Consider the following 14,325-nt stretch of genomic DNA (forward strand, 5'->3'; position numbering starts at 1 on the left):
CCAGTAACTGAACTGGGACTAGTATACTGGGTTACTGGGTGGTGCCCCGTCAGATCTGTTGTATGCAGCTGTCAGCTGTTCCATGCTACTCCACACCAGAGCGCCCTGCATCTTAGGACTTGAAGATGCCTCCCTCTGTGAGGGGGTGGGGTGCAGCTGGAGTCTGGGGGGACTCCAGTTTTCCCACTACCCAACTGGAACCAGTCCAGCTGAGTTACTGGGGGGGGCTTTCACTGTGCTGTTCTATGCAGCTGTGATACCCAACTCCACCCCAGAGCTGGCTGCATCTTGGCTCCAGATATGACCTCTGGGTGCTGCTGGGGGGTGGGGATCCCACCATGCTTTGCGTTGGTCCCCCGAGAAGACTGCGCCGACGCCCAGCACGGCCCGGGTTGTCCGCCCTCCTCTGTCTGAGGGGGGCGGGGCCTGGGGGGGCTCGGCAGGGGGCGGGGCCCGGGCGCTGCGGCTCCAGCTCCGCCCGCGGCTCCGACCCGCGACTCGAACCCGCGGCCATGGCGCTGCCCGGCGCCGCCCTGGCTCTGGCCCTGGCCCTGGCCCTGCTGCAGCCGCTGCCGCCCGCCCGGGGGGGCGCCCAGGTGCGGGGACGGGGAGGGGAGGGGATGGCCGGCCTCGCACTCCCGTCCCGAGCTTCATCCCCTCCCCCCTTTATACGGCGGTGCCCCGCACTCCCGACCGCAGCCCCGCCAGGACGGGGCCTCCCCGCAGCCCCCCAGGGGTGACCTTGGCCGTGGGACCCAGGCGTCCGGGAGTCCCCCGCTCCCCGCGCCCGGGGCCCCCCGCACCCACCCCCTTGCCTGGGCTCCATCCCAGCTGAGCCCCAGGGCGGGGGGCAGCCGCCAGGGGGCGCTCGGTACGGCGCGGGGGGGCAGGTGCCGGCTCCCCCCTGCCCCGTCCCCGGCTGGCACCGAGCGCCACAAAGGGCCTGTGTGCGCGGGGTAGGGGGGGCTCCGCCTTTGTTCCCGCGGCTGGGGGAGGGGGGGCGCTGGCGTCCGGGCTCCAGCCCCCCTGCCCCCGCCAAGGAGCCCAGGCGTCCGGGCCCCCGCATCCCCCGGGGACGGGTCGGGACCCCCCACCCCGCAGCCCCCCTTGCCGCCAGCTGGTGCCCGTGGATAATTCATGGGGGGGGGCTCTCTCTGCTCTCCCCACTCCGGCCTGGTTCTCTCCGGCTCTGGGATGCGGGCGCCCCCCCCGGGCAGATGCGGGGGGGAGGCAGTGCAGGTTTGGGCGCGGGGTCTGTCCCCGCTGGGGGCGCCCGAGAGTCTCCGCGGGGGGGGGGCGGGGGATTACTTAAAATTCCTCCTGGGAGACGGTCGCCATGGAGACGGGGAAGAGCCTGGCAACTCCACAGGGAGCGGTTACCGCGGCAACGACATCCCGGTGGTTGCTTTGGAGAGGGAGATATGGAGGGGGCCGGATGTGCCCCCCCCCCCCCCCCCCCCCCCCTCCGCCAGTGCCTCTCACTCCCAACCCCCCCATCCCCAGAGGTGTTGGGTAGACCATTGCTGTGGAGGGAGGGGGCTCCTGGGAGAGACCATTGTGTTGGCAGAGGAGTGGGGACCACATAGGATGATACCATTGACAGACCCCTGCGCTGGGGGTGGGTGATACCACAGGGTGGCCTGCAAGGTGGGGCTAGGACCCTCCCATTGCATGAGGGATGGGTGGGGGTGGGGCCTGTGGCACTGACCCCACCCCTTGCCACAGGGCGCATCACCGCAGGTGGCCGGGCTGTGCGGGAAGCCAGCTCTGCGCCTGGACCTGGACACAGGGCGCTGGGCTCCTGGGCCTGGCCCCGCCCCCCGCTGCCTCGGCTCCGCCCGCCAAGCCCTGGCCTACTGCCAGCAGGTGCGTGACCCCTGCCCCCTCCCGGGTCAGCCTGATTCCACTCTTCCACCCCTGTGCCGGATTGTCCCATTGGCCATGTTGGGCCCCCTGTGGCTTCCACGAGGGACCGCAATCCCGTGGCCATGGTGAATCATTCCATCACTTCCCCCCATCATGGCAACCATGCTTGACTGACGCATTCTCGCTCCACAATGGTGGCCATATTGGACTGTCCTATTGTTCCCCCGGCACCACCCATGGCTGTGATGGACCATTCTCCCTTGGTGCCCAATGCCAATGGCACCCATGTTTGACCAACCAATTCTGCCCCCCATCGTGGCAGTCATGTTGGCCTGTCCCATTGCTCCCCCCACTCCCTGTGGCCCTCACACCCCATGGTGCCTGCTGGTGGCTATATTGGACTGGCCCATCCTGCCAAAACTGGGGGCAGGGAGTCTGCTGCATGCCTCTCCCCTGCGGTGACGCTGCCCTTACTGCCAGGCCTACCCAGAGCTGCAGATCACCAGCGCGGTGGAAGGCCCTGAGCCCGTCACCATTGACAACTGGTGCCGCAAGGGGCGGCCTGGCTGCCGAGGCCACCGCCACACTGTTGTGCCCTACCGCTGCCTGGGTAAGGCCCGGACGCTGGGGTTCTCTGGGCAGGGGGACAGGGGTGGGAGCGGGGCACACCGGGAGCCCAGATGCCCAGGTTCTCCCCCCCACTTTGGCCCTCTTCTCCCGCAGTGGGCGAGTTCGTAAGCGAGGCGCTGCTGGTGCCCGACAAGTGCAAGTTCCTGCACCAGGAGAAGATGGACTCCTGCGAGAACTACGTAGCCTGGCACGGGGTGGCCAAGGAGGTGAGCCGTGCCCCCGGAGGTCTTAGCCCCCCTGGGGTTCCAAGCCCTGTCCCTGGAGCCTTAGCCCCACCCTGTCCCACCCCTACAACTACACCCCTTCATCCTTTTATGGGGCAAGGGAAGCGGATGATACCATTTCCAATATGGGGGGGAGACCATTGCCCTGGTTTTGGGAGATCCCAAAAGGGTGGGGGGTGATACCATTGCTCTGAAGCAGTGGGAGGATAGGGGGTCACCCTTATTTGAGGGAGTATTGGGTGATACCATTGTCTTGAATGGGAGGATGAGAACATGCCATTGCTTTGAGAGGCTGGGGGCATTATTCTGCTGCAGAGGGGCAGTGGGGATTTTGGGAGCTACAGTTGGCTTTGGAGGGTGGGATAGGAACATACCATTGCTATGAGTTGCTGGGCAGTTGTTCTGATGCAGTAAGGGGTGATGGGGGGATTTTGGACCATACCATTGACCTTAGTGTGGGAAGATACCATTGCCCTGCAGCTGGGGGGTTGGGAGTGACCACTATTGAGGAGGGGGTATTAGCAGATACCATTTCTGGGTTGGATATGGGGATATATCACTGCTGTGATGGGGGGGTAGTGAGGGGGTGCTTTGGGCAGTTGAGGAAGTAGAGGGATTACCATTCTTATGGGGGGGATATTGGGACACACCATGAGCCTTGAGGGGGTATTGGAGGAGACCGTTGCTGAGCTCTGTTGGGGTGGAGATACCCTATACTAATGGTATGGGAATAAACCACCATTGCTGAGCTGTATGGGGAGTGGAGGGTGAGATTGGGAGTTACCATTGCTGTGGAGATGTGGATATTGAGAGATACCATTGCTCTGGGGCAGTAGGGGTGGGGATTGGGGGTGACCATTGCTGGGGGGGGGGGGGTCTTGGGAGATACCATTGCCCTAGAGCAGATACTGGGCAGGGATTTGGGCACGTACTGGGAGATACAGTAGTTGGGGTGGTGCATAGGATATGCCATTGTCTTTTGGGGCAGGGAGTGGGTAGTCGTTGGTAGGGTTTCTTTGGCCTAGGTTGGTGGGTAAAGGAATCCCACCAGTGGTATACATGTTTAAATTAGCATTTTAATTATGTTCTATTAAATGTTTTTGATGGGGAACATGGAGTTGTCCTTGGTATCTCCTTATCTCCCCACCACCTCCATTTGCCCTGTGGGGGGGGCCGGGCGATACCATTGTGGGGAGCAGGGAGGACACAATTGCTACTTTAGGGGGTGAGGTTGGGAGATACTGTTGCCCCTGGGATAGGAGGTTGGGCAGATATAATTATATCCTATGGGGAGGAAACTGGGGAGCTATTTCCCCTGGGGGAGGGGAGGAGTTTGGGAGATGCCATTTCCCTTGGGGGTAGAGAGCTGTGGAGATATCATTGTGATTGGTGGGAGGAGTGGGGGAGGTATAGTTGCCTTGGAGGTGGTGAGTAGTGGGGAGTTAGAGAAATACTATTTCCCTGGAAGGGAGGAAGAAAGGGTTGGGGAGATAGCATAGCCCTGGGGTGGGGGGGGAATACAGCTAGTTTGTGGGGGGAATGTACCATTTCCCTTGGAGGGAGGCGGGGAGTTCAGGATATATCATTACCCTTAGGTGCGGAGGAAGTTGAGGATATACCATTTGGGTGGGGGGGTGCTGGGAAGATACCATTGCCCTTGGTGGGAGGGGGGGGAGTTGGGGAGATACCATAGATCTTGAGGGGGCATAGATACCATTTCTTTTGGTCATGGGAAGGAGTTGAAGAGATACCATGGGCGGGGAACTGCTATTCAGGTCTTTGAAGGCTATCACTGCTGGGGGTGCAGGGAGGGGCGTATGGAGCATACCATTCCCATACAAAAAAGGGCATCTTGGGAGATACCATTTCCAACCAGGAGGAACCATTGCAGGCTTGTGTGAGGGTGTCTCAGCCAATTTCTCCCTCCTTCTCCTCCCCCTATGCCCTTCTCAGGCCTGTGGCATGGAGGGGCTGGAGCTGCACAGCTATGGGATGCTGCTGCCCTGTGGGGCCGACCACTTCCGGGGCGTGGAATATGTGTGCTGTCCCCCCCGGCCCCCGCCAGGGCCCTTCGATCAGCCCTCGGCTCTGCCCAGCAGCCCTGCCCCCTTGAGAGAGGAGCCTGAGCACAGGTGAGGGGGCAGGGCAACTCAGGGCACTCCTGCGGGGAAGCTCGCAGCCTCTGAACCTTCTCCCCCCATTACACTGTTTCTGGGAAAGCTTACAACGCTGTCCCCCATGACACTGCTGTGAAGGAAGTTCACAGCCACCACCCCCCATGGCACTATGGCAAGGGAAGCTCGCAGTGCTGACTCTGCTCTCTGTTCCCCCCAAAAGCGAGGGGACCCCGACAGGCCGGGCACCCACAGAGGAGGAAACGCTGGAGACAGGCGGGAAGGAGGCAGAGGACGAGGATGAGGGCTTGGGGGAGGAAGAGGAGGAGACTGACGATGGCCTCGGGGAGGATGAAGATGACCCCTTCCCGGACACGAGGGATGACTACTTCGTGGAGCCTGGTTACTATGACGATAGCATCACCCAGACCACCATCACTACCACCACGCAGACCACTGAGGAGGAGGTCAAAGGTCAGGCTTCCCAGAAAGCCCTGGGGTAGGATGCTGGCCTAGGGGGTCCCTTCCCAGAAGGTCCTAGGGCAACAACTTGTCATAGGGTATCTGGCGGGCAAGTAGGGGGTGTTCCTATGCTGAACCACCCACCTCAGTGTTCCTGTCCACCTGCCAAGCTCCGAGTGCCTCCCTGGGGCACCTTGTATCTGGCTGCCCCCTCCCCCCCACCACCCTTGAAGCATACCCGCAAGCCTGGGGGTATTGCTGCCACCACCCAGGGGTCTGGACTGTCTTTGGCCCTGTGCCTCCTGTGGTACATAAGCCTTATAGACCTTGAGGATGCTTGGCCCACTGCAAAAGCTTGGGGTGCTTCCTCTAGCCTGAAGCACAAAATACAGCCTCCCTTAGTCAGCCGCACCAAGGGGACACAAAGGCATGCCTCTCCCAACAAGTCCACCACTCTTGGTACAGTGAAGAACTTTATTGGCTACAGATGGAAAGCTTAGAGAAAGCTGCAAGATAGAGAAGTGTTACAGAATAACCTTAGAGCAAACAGTGGTGTGTCTAGGTAGCCTTTGATCACCATCTGCGTTACAGCAAGCTACATATCTAGATAGGATTCAACCATTTACTCACTTCAGCATCTTGAGAGAGAGAGCTGCAGATGTTTCAGGTACTGTGTGTGTCTTCATCCTGGCTGCTCTGCCCCACCTCCTGGGCAGTCTAAGCTTATATAGGACCTTCTGACATTACCTTTGGGGGCCCAATGAAGGCCAGCAGTTTTTGGCTGCTAGCCAACCAATTAGAAAAGCATCATCACTACCTGGAGTGAAAGGGGCTACCAGCCCTGCTCCCCCCAACCCCACCTGCCAGGCCATGAGGTCTCTGCTTAGAACAACAGATAAGAAGATTCACCCTCCTTTCACCTGGTCCAGGTCATGTAAGCAGAGCTAGTTGCTTAGCGACTGGAGTGATAGACAGGTAAGAAAACAATGATAGAAGAAGAAAAAGTACCAAGAGAGACAGGGAGGAGACTGGGGATGGAAATCCTCCACAGGGGTCCCTTCCCAGAAGACCCTGGGGCAGAATGTTGGCATGGGGAGTCCCTTTGGAAAAGTCCCTGGGACACAACACTGCATTAAGGGCTGAAGCAGGACCTCACACAGCCAGGGGGTGGGGCTAACAGGGGGTGGGGCTAACAGGGGGCGGGGATGGCTCAGCCTGGCACTGGGAAGGGGGGCTGCCACTCAGGCCCTGGGCTGTTTTTGCTTGGTCCCAGCAGCACAATAGGATGTTTGTATGGCATTACACAGCCGTTCCAGGCACTGCTGGACCCCTGCCCCCACCACCTGCCACTGGTGTCAACAGGGCAGGGGGGACTCTAGGAGGTGCCTGCAGTGGCCTACAGGCCCCTCCAGGGGCACCAGGGCTTCCTCTAGCCAGTAGCTATAGTGGCCAACCGGGGCCACTAGGGGGCTCTTGACCCATTGCACTAGTCTTAGGAGGGCACTGGTTCCCATCTGGGGGGCTGTGGCCATGGTGGGACACTAGGGGACTTGGACAGCTCTAGGGGGCACCCCACAGTGGCCAACCAAAGACCCACAGAGGGCATCAGGCATGCATCTGGAGGCTGCAGTGGCCAACGGGGGCCACTAGGGGGCTGTAGATGATGTGCAAGAGCCTCGGGAGGTTCTGGGGCCCCCTGCAGCATGCTGATGTGCCCCTGCCCCCCACAGTGACCCCCACACCACGCCCCACGGATGGGGTGGACATCTACTTTGAGATGCCGGGCGATGGCAGTGAACACGCCAATTTCCTGCGTGCCAAAATGGACTTGGAAGAGCGGCGCATGAAGCAGATCAATGAGGTCAGACATCCCCTGGGACCTCACTGGACCCACAACCCTCCACCCCCCCACCCCCCCGCTACACACTGCTTCCTGGGTGGGGACAGGACCAATGACAGCCCACCCTCCCTCCTCCAGGTGATGAAGGAGTGGGCTGAGGCCGACAACGGGGCCAAGGAACTGCCCAAGGCCAACCGGCAGGGCCTGAATGAGGTGAGGACCCAGCCCCACCCCTTTAGAGGACCTGTGGCTCCACCCCGACCCTGTCCAAGAGGAAGTTGGGTCTTTGGACCCGCCCCTAGTCCCTCCTCCCTTTGGGGGCTGTCAGCAGTGGCTGGACCAGGGCCCTAAAGTGGCACCACCCCCCTGTTCTGTGACCCTGCCCCCAGGCTCCATCCCTTTCTGCATCCCACCACCGGGCTGAGGCTCCACCCCCGGATGACCCCTGGCTCTGCCCCCTCTCCCAGCCTTTCCAGGGTCCTGCACCCTTCCTTGAAGCTCTGCCTTCTGGTGCTCCCTGCCTCTGCTGCCTTTAACCCAACCCCTTTCCAGGCCCCATTCCCGGGTGCCCCCTGGCTCCACTGTCTCCCAACCCTCCCTAAGACTCCAGCCCCACCTTCTGCTCCCTCCCTCCACTACGCTCCAGCACTATTCCAGGCTCTGCCCCCTCGGTGGCCTCCAGCTCCACCCCCCCAGCCCTGCCTTGCCCCTGGGCTGAGGCCTCACCCCCTGGGGGACCACTAGCTCTGTCCCCTCTACCCTAGCCCCATCTTTCTTCCAGCTCACTCTGAGACCACCCCTTGGTGCTCTCTGCCTTTAGCCCTCCCTGGCCCTGCCCCCTCTATCCCAACCCTTCCTGCCCCCATCTTCCCAGGCCCCACCCCCTGGGTGCTCCCTGCCTCAGCTTCCCTGCCCCCTTGCTGAGGCTGTGCCCCCTGGCTCGGGCAGCACTTCCAGTCCATTCTGCAGACGCTGGAGGAGCAGGTGGCTGGCGAGCGGCAGCGCCTGGTGGAGACACACCTGGCCCGGGTGGTGGCCTTGCTCAACGACCACAGGCGCCTGGCCCTGGAGGGCTACCTGCGCGCCCTGCAAACCGATAACCCCCAGGTGTGGAGGCAGAGCTAAGGGAAGGGGGTGGGGTCACATGGAGTGGTGGGCTCACAATTAGGGCAGAGCCAAAGGGATGGGGTGGGGCAAGAGGGGAAGGGTTGGGGACATGATTGGAGGTGGATCATAGAGGAGGAGGCGGGGCCATGGGGAAGGGTGGGAATATTGGGGTGGAGATAAGGGGGTGGGGTATGGCTGGGGGGTGGGGTTATAGGGGTGGGGCTTGAAGCGATAAATGTGGACATGATTGGAGCAGAGCTAAGGGGAGGGGTTTGGGGCTAGAGGGGAGGGGGTGGGGTGACAGGGAGGTGTGCTGACATAATTGGGCAGAGCTAAGAGGAGGGGGTGGGGCTGTAGGGGAGGACGTGGGGCCATGGGAAGTGAGGGGGAAGCAGGTAGTGGGGGAGGAGCTACAGGTCAGGGGGCAGAGTTGGATTAGAGGACACGGGGCCACTGGGAGTGGAGAGCTAAGGGCAGGTGGTTAAAGGGCAGGACCAGCTCTAGGCTGGGGTCTAGATCAGGTTCTAGGCTCTGTGTCCCCCCGCTGCCTCCAGTGGGGTTGGGGGCTGCAGGCTGCCATGGGTGGGGGCAGGCAGGGCCAGGCTGAAGCTCCTGGCACTGGGTTCTAGGCTGGGTTCCAGATCCCCCCTCTTTGCAGCCAGAGCAGGTGGCACACTAGTCAGTCCTGGTATGGCAGGTTCTAGCTCCGGGGCTGGGGTCCGAGTCAGGTTGTAGATTGGGGCAGCAGCTTAGAAACCAGGTTCTAGACTGCAGCAGGTTGGAGGCCAGGCTCCAGATCCCACTAGCAGGCAACAGTCTGGGTTCTAGATTGGGGGCAGGTTCCAGGATGGGTTCTAGTTCCAGGCAATGGGTTCTAGGTCTACCTTCACCCCAGCCAGAACCCGTGCTGTGGGGTCTTTGCCCCAGGTGCTGGGATCCAGGCCAGGTTCTAGCTCTGGGCTGCAGGTTCTAGATCGTGCTTCTCCTCCCACCCCTCCAGCCGGAGCGGGTACTGCAGGCGCTGCGGCGCTACCTGCGGGCGGAGCAGAGAGACCAGCGCCACACGCTGCGTCACTACCAGCATGTCAGCGCCGTCGACCCCCAGAAGGCTGAGCAGATGAAGTTCCAGGTAGGTCCCGTCCCCCTTGGCCCTGCCCATGACTCTGCCTCCTCACCTCACCTGATTGGCTTCCCCCAGGTCTACACCCACCTGCACGTCATTGAGGAGCGAATGAACCAGAGCCTGGCACTGCTGGACAAGAGCCCACGCCTGTCCAGCGATCTGCGTGCCCAAATCCGTGAGTACCCCACTGCCCCCCAGCCCCTAAATACCCCATAATTTCCCTATTGCCCCCCTGGTCCTACCATGTGTCTCCAGCCCCCCCACATCTCCCTACAGCTCCCCCCAACTCCCCCATGTGCACCTAGGACCCTTATTGTCCCCCTGGCTCCACCATGTCCCCAGCCCCCTCCCCCCCCCCGAGTGACCCCCTGCCCACCATATGTCCCCAGAACCCTGTATTGCCTCCCACATCTCCAGCTCCCCCCAGTGCCCCCTACCCTATCTAATTGCCCCCTCCAACCTCAGATCCCTCATCCCCTGCCCCACGAATTGCCCCCGAGTCCTCAGATCACTACACCCCCCATTGCCCTCCCCCACAGGCCCCATACCCCCCCAACCCTCCTCATTGCATTCTGTGCCCCCTCCCCGGGCTTGTTCCCCTCAAACTGCTCTGAAGAGCTTCAGAGGCAAATATTTAAATGCCCCCCACAGCTCTGGGAGGGGAGGGGGGATTGCGGAGGGTGAGAGCAGGGGGTGTTCACAGCCTGAATGCCTGGGTAATTTGGGAGGTGAGTGGAGCTGGAACCCCCCCATGATGCCTCCCACTCTCCCAGAGGAGCTGCTGCGGGCAGAGCGTGTCGGAGCCGGTGCCCTGCTCACCACATCCATTTCTGAGACCCGAACCACTGAGCAGCTCCTGCCCCTGGACAGCAGTGAAGATCCTGCCCCTGAGCACCGGCTCCACCCTCCAGTGGGCGGGGACTCCTCCCCCAGGGAAGGTGAGGGGCTGTGGGGGTGGGGCCTGGACAGTCCTGGGGAGGGCAGGGCCTTGCCTTCTCGAGAGGCGTGGCTAGAACTCTGGGGGCGGTGGTTAGTAGTGAAAGGGGAGGGGCTTAGAGAAGGAGCAGGGCCACTTCCAGTAGGGGCGGGTCTACAGCTCCATAGGGGACAGAGCCAGAGCTCAGGGAGATGGAAGGAGCCTGTTCAGGGTCAGAAGGGGTGGGGCTAGGGTTAGGGGAGGGGCTCAGGGGCTCTGGCTCCTCCCACCTCACGTTGTCTCTGCTCTCTTCCCCCCCCATCCCCCATGGAGCAGACTCCCAGCAAGTGGACAAGAAAGGTGAGTGCTGCCCCATGCCCTGCCCCCACACTGGCCCTTTAAGTGGGACAGGGCCATGGGTCATGTGACTCTCCCCCCCCCCACCCCCCACCAGGCTCAGGGATGGTGGACGAAGACGGACCCAGTGACGCTGCCCTTCTGCACCAGTATGAGCAGAAGGTGAGCACAGCCTGGGGCATTGTGGGATACAGGAGCTGGGGCATGGTGGGATACCAGGGATGGGGCCCAAGGCACAGTGGGATACTGGAGGGGGTCTGAAGCATTGTGGAATACTAGGGGGGCATGTCTACAGCATGGTGGGATACAAGAGGGCCCAGGGCATGGTGGGATATTAGGGGCAAGCGGGGCGTGTCAGGGTAGCATTATCAGATACAGGAGGGTCTGGGGCATTGTGGGATTGGGGAGGAGGGTCCAGGCCACCGTAGGATATGGAAGGGCCCAGGGCATTATGGGATACTGGGGGGAGGGCATTGTGGGACATAAGGCACCATGCATTGTGGGAGCAGCTAAGCATTGCCTGCCTGCAGCCTGGCAGGTAGCCCAGTGCAAGCATTGTGGGATATTAGAGGACCCAAGCCCAGGTGCACTGTAGGAACTATGTGTCTTCCCTGCAAGGGTTACTTCAGCAGGGAGTTGGGCCTGAGGCATATCAGGATCCAGGTGTGAGTTCACCTCCCCAGAGTATGCAGGGCATTGTGGGAGCTGTGGAGGGGGCAGGGCCTGTTTACCCACAGTGCTCTTCTTTGTGTTGATCCCTCCCCCCCTCACCACCCAGCTCAACACTTCGGCCAGGGACATCAAGCGCGTGGCCTACAAGCCCCCCGAGATCCAACGAGACGAGCTGGTGAGTCGGGGACAGGGCTTCCCTCGGGTGTGTGCCCCGCAATGGGGTCCTCCCAATCCCCGGAGCTTGGGGTCCCCCCCATGTGGGGTGGGGCTCAGGCTGCTGTGTCCCGCCCCCAGGAGCCTGACACGCTGGTCACCATTAATCGGGGCGCCCTGATTGGCCTGCTGGTGGTGGCTGTGGCTGTTGCCATGGTGATTGTCATCAGCCTGCTCATGGTGCGACGCAAGCCGTACGGGACCATCAGCCACGGCATCGTCGAGGTAATGGGAGAGCCCCTCGCCCCCAGGGCAGGGAGAGGACCCAGGCACCCGGGACCCTCCCCATGCTGCCCTACTCCTAAAGAACCCCGGCATCCACCCCCCAACGCCCCCGGGTTTCTGGGCCCCCCCCTCCAAGGAACCCAGGTGTCCGGGTCCCCCCCGTTCCCCTCTAAAGAACCCAGGAATCCAGGCCTGTCCTGGCTGCCCCTAGAGGCTCCCCTCCAGGTGGGGAGGGGCAGGGCAGGGGGTGGAGCCCCAGCTGACTCCGCCCCCATCCCTCCAGGTGGACCCCATGGTGAGCCCTGAGGAGCGGCAGCTGAGCCGCCTGCAGACCCACGGCTATGAGAACCCCTCCTACAAGTTCTTCGAGGAGCTCAACTGAGGGCCTCCCACGGGGTGGGGCAGGGGGTGGGGCTTAGCCCCGGGGCCACCCCCAACCCCACCTGGCCCCCCCCACCCCCTGCCAGGAACCCCCCCAGCCCTCCTCCACCCCCCTGCTTGGCTCAGGTACCCCACATAGCACCCTCCAGGGAAGGGGGGGGCATAGTGCATTCTGGGAGCTGCCCCAGTGCATGCTGGGGGGGTCCTGCAGCTCCTAGGAGGGGCTCAGCCCCACTGTATTCTGGGACAGAGGGGCCCAGTGCATGGTGGGGGCCCTGCAATGCATCCTGGGAGTTGTCCCAGTGAATTCTGGGACAGAGAGACCAGTGGGGGGCTGCAATACATCCTTGGGGGGCCCAGTACATGCAGCATCACTGCACTGCATCCTGGAGGTTGCCCCAATGCATTCTGGGACAGAGGGGCCCTTGTGGGGGGGCTGCAATACATCCTGGGAGCTGCCCCACAGCCCCTAGTGGGATGCAGGGGGAGAGGGAATGTGGACTGTACCATCTCAGCCACCTGGAGAGGGAGATTGGAATTAGGATATACCATCTCATTTCCCCTGCAGGGGGAGATGGGCTGTACCATCTTACTCCCTGAAGGGGAAGATGGGTTATATCATTATCCCCTTGCTCTAAGGGGGGTTGGGATGTACCATTTATCCTCCCCTGGGTGGAGAGATGTGGTATGTACCATCTCATCTCCACGGGGAAGAGAGCCCTTGGGCTGTACAGTCTCACCCCCTTGTATTTGTTGGGGGGGAGGGGGAGCATTTGGGATGTACCATCCTGCCCACCTCCAAGGGGGAGAGGAGATGTGGGATATCTCATTCACCTGGTGGGGGGAATGGGACATACCATCTTACTCCTGGCAGGGGTGTAGAGGTACAATTTAGGACATACCATCTTTCTGCACTGGAGGGGATGATTTGGGAGGTACCATCCTACCTTGTCCAGGGAGGGGGGCTGGAGGGGTTATTAACACGGTAAAGGAAACCGAGGGTAATTTATTTTCTCCGCGTACAGCTCTAAGCACGTCGGGTCTTCATCATCTGTCTGTCTCCATCTGTCTGTCTGTTCCTTTTAATTAATTAAAGGCGTTATTTTTTTCGGGGGAAGGGTCCACACTTGCACACACACAAGGAACCCAGGCATCCGGGACACACACGCACTCACACATGCACTTTCATCTGGCTGTTTTATGTGTCCTGGGCCTTTAAGAGCCCCCCCCAGCTTAGGGGGGGAGAGGGGGGAGGGTGTTGAACAGTACCATCTCTGTAAAGGTGAGGGGCAATTGGTTGTACCATCTCTGGGGTGAGGAGCTAAAGGACTGTACCATTTGTAGCAGGGGGAATGTCCAGCCACCTTTTATATGGGGTGCATTTGGGATGAACCATATGCCAATGTGAGGGGGGACGAGTTGTGTTTGGAACAGAACGTTGTGCCCACCTGAAAAGGCGGGGAGGTTCTGCTTGGAATAAACCATTTACCCTCCTATTCCCCCCCAGGACGGGCATTTGGGAGGTACAAATGTAGGGGGGCGAGGGTTGAAGTGGGACTATACCATCTAACCCAGTGGGGGGGGTGTTTGGGAGGTATCACCTTCCTTCCCCAGGCAGGGGGGGAAGGGTTCTGGAGGACTAAACCATCTTCTTCCACTGCAGGGGGGAATGCTGTCCATAATGGAATATACCAGCTCAGTGGTGGAGGGTGTGGCATGCACTTGGGCACGTCCCACTTCTCTGGGGGGCGGGACTAGGATGAACCCCCGCACCCCCATTCAGCCGTGATCTCTCCCCTTACTTATAAACCGTGATGACTTAGAAGAGACCCTGCCCCCTACCTGCTGCGTGTTTCTTTAACCCTTCCATGCCCTGACTGCACAGCGCAATGAGGGAGGGGGCGTGGCCTAGTGTCCCCTGCCCCCCCATGACTGGAAAAAAGGGGGGGGGGTCTCAGCCCCGCCCCTTCCTGACTAATGAATAAACTGTCACTTCCTTACACCGACCCCCGCCTGTGTCTGCTCACTGGGGGGGGGGGCTTCACTAGGCTGCGATGTCAGGAGCGGGCCCCAAGCTGGGGTTGCCCCCGGGGGCTGGAGAGGACACAGGCGTCCATCTGCCCCCCCGGGTCCCCAGTCATGCCCCAGCAGTGGACCCTGGATGGGGTCTTGGCACTGACCCCGGCCCCAGCTCT

The 14,325-nt window shown here is 61.4% G+C and overlaps 1 protein-coding gene across 1 annotated transcript; it reads left to right on the forward strand.

Moving 5' to 3' along the window:
• The first annotated feature begins 437 nt into the window (after positions 1 to 437).
• On the forward strand, positions 438 to 14,136 carry APLP1 (amyloid beta precursor like protein 1). The gene is made up of 17 exons (XM_090052415.1): positions 438 to 596; positions 1,726 to 1,866; positions 2,347 to 2,476; positions 2,590 to 2,702; positions 4,674 to 4,852; positions 5,058 to 5,308; positions 7,027 to 7,157; positions 7,275 to 7,349; positions 8,085 to 8,243; positions 9,244 to 9,372; positions 9,442 to 9,541; positions 10,140 to 10,304; positions 10,619 to 10,642; positions 10,737 to 10,801; positions 11,418 to 11,486; positions 11,606 to 11,749; positions 12,033 to 14,136. The coding sequence occupies exons 1-17, from the start codon at positions 513 to 515 to the stop codon at positions 12,129 to 12,131; spliced, it is 2,058 nt and encodes a 685-aa protein (XP_089908541.1). The 5' UTR covers positions 438 to 512; the 3' UTR covers positions 12,132 to 14,136.
• The last annotated feature ends 189 nt before the right edge of the window (positions 14,137 to 14,325 follow it).

Source organism: Crocodylus siamensis, chromosome 6 (assembly GCF_052110815.1).
Source record: "Crocodylus siamensis isolate JL-2025a chromosome 6, ASM5211081v1, whole genome shotgun sequence".
NCBI lineage: Eukaryota > Metazoa > Chordata > Crocodylia > Crocodylidae > Crocodylus > Crocodylus siamensis.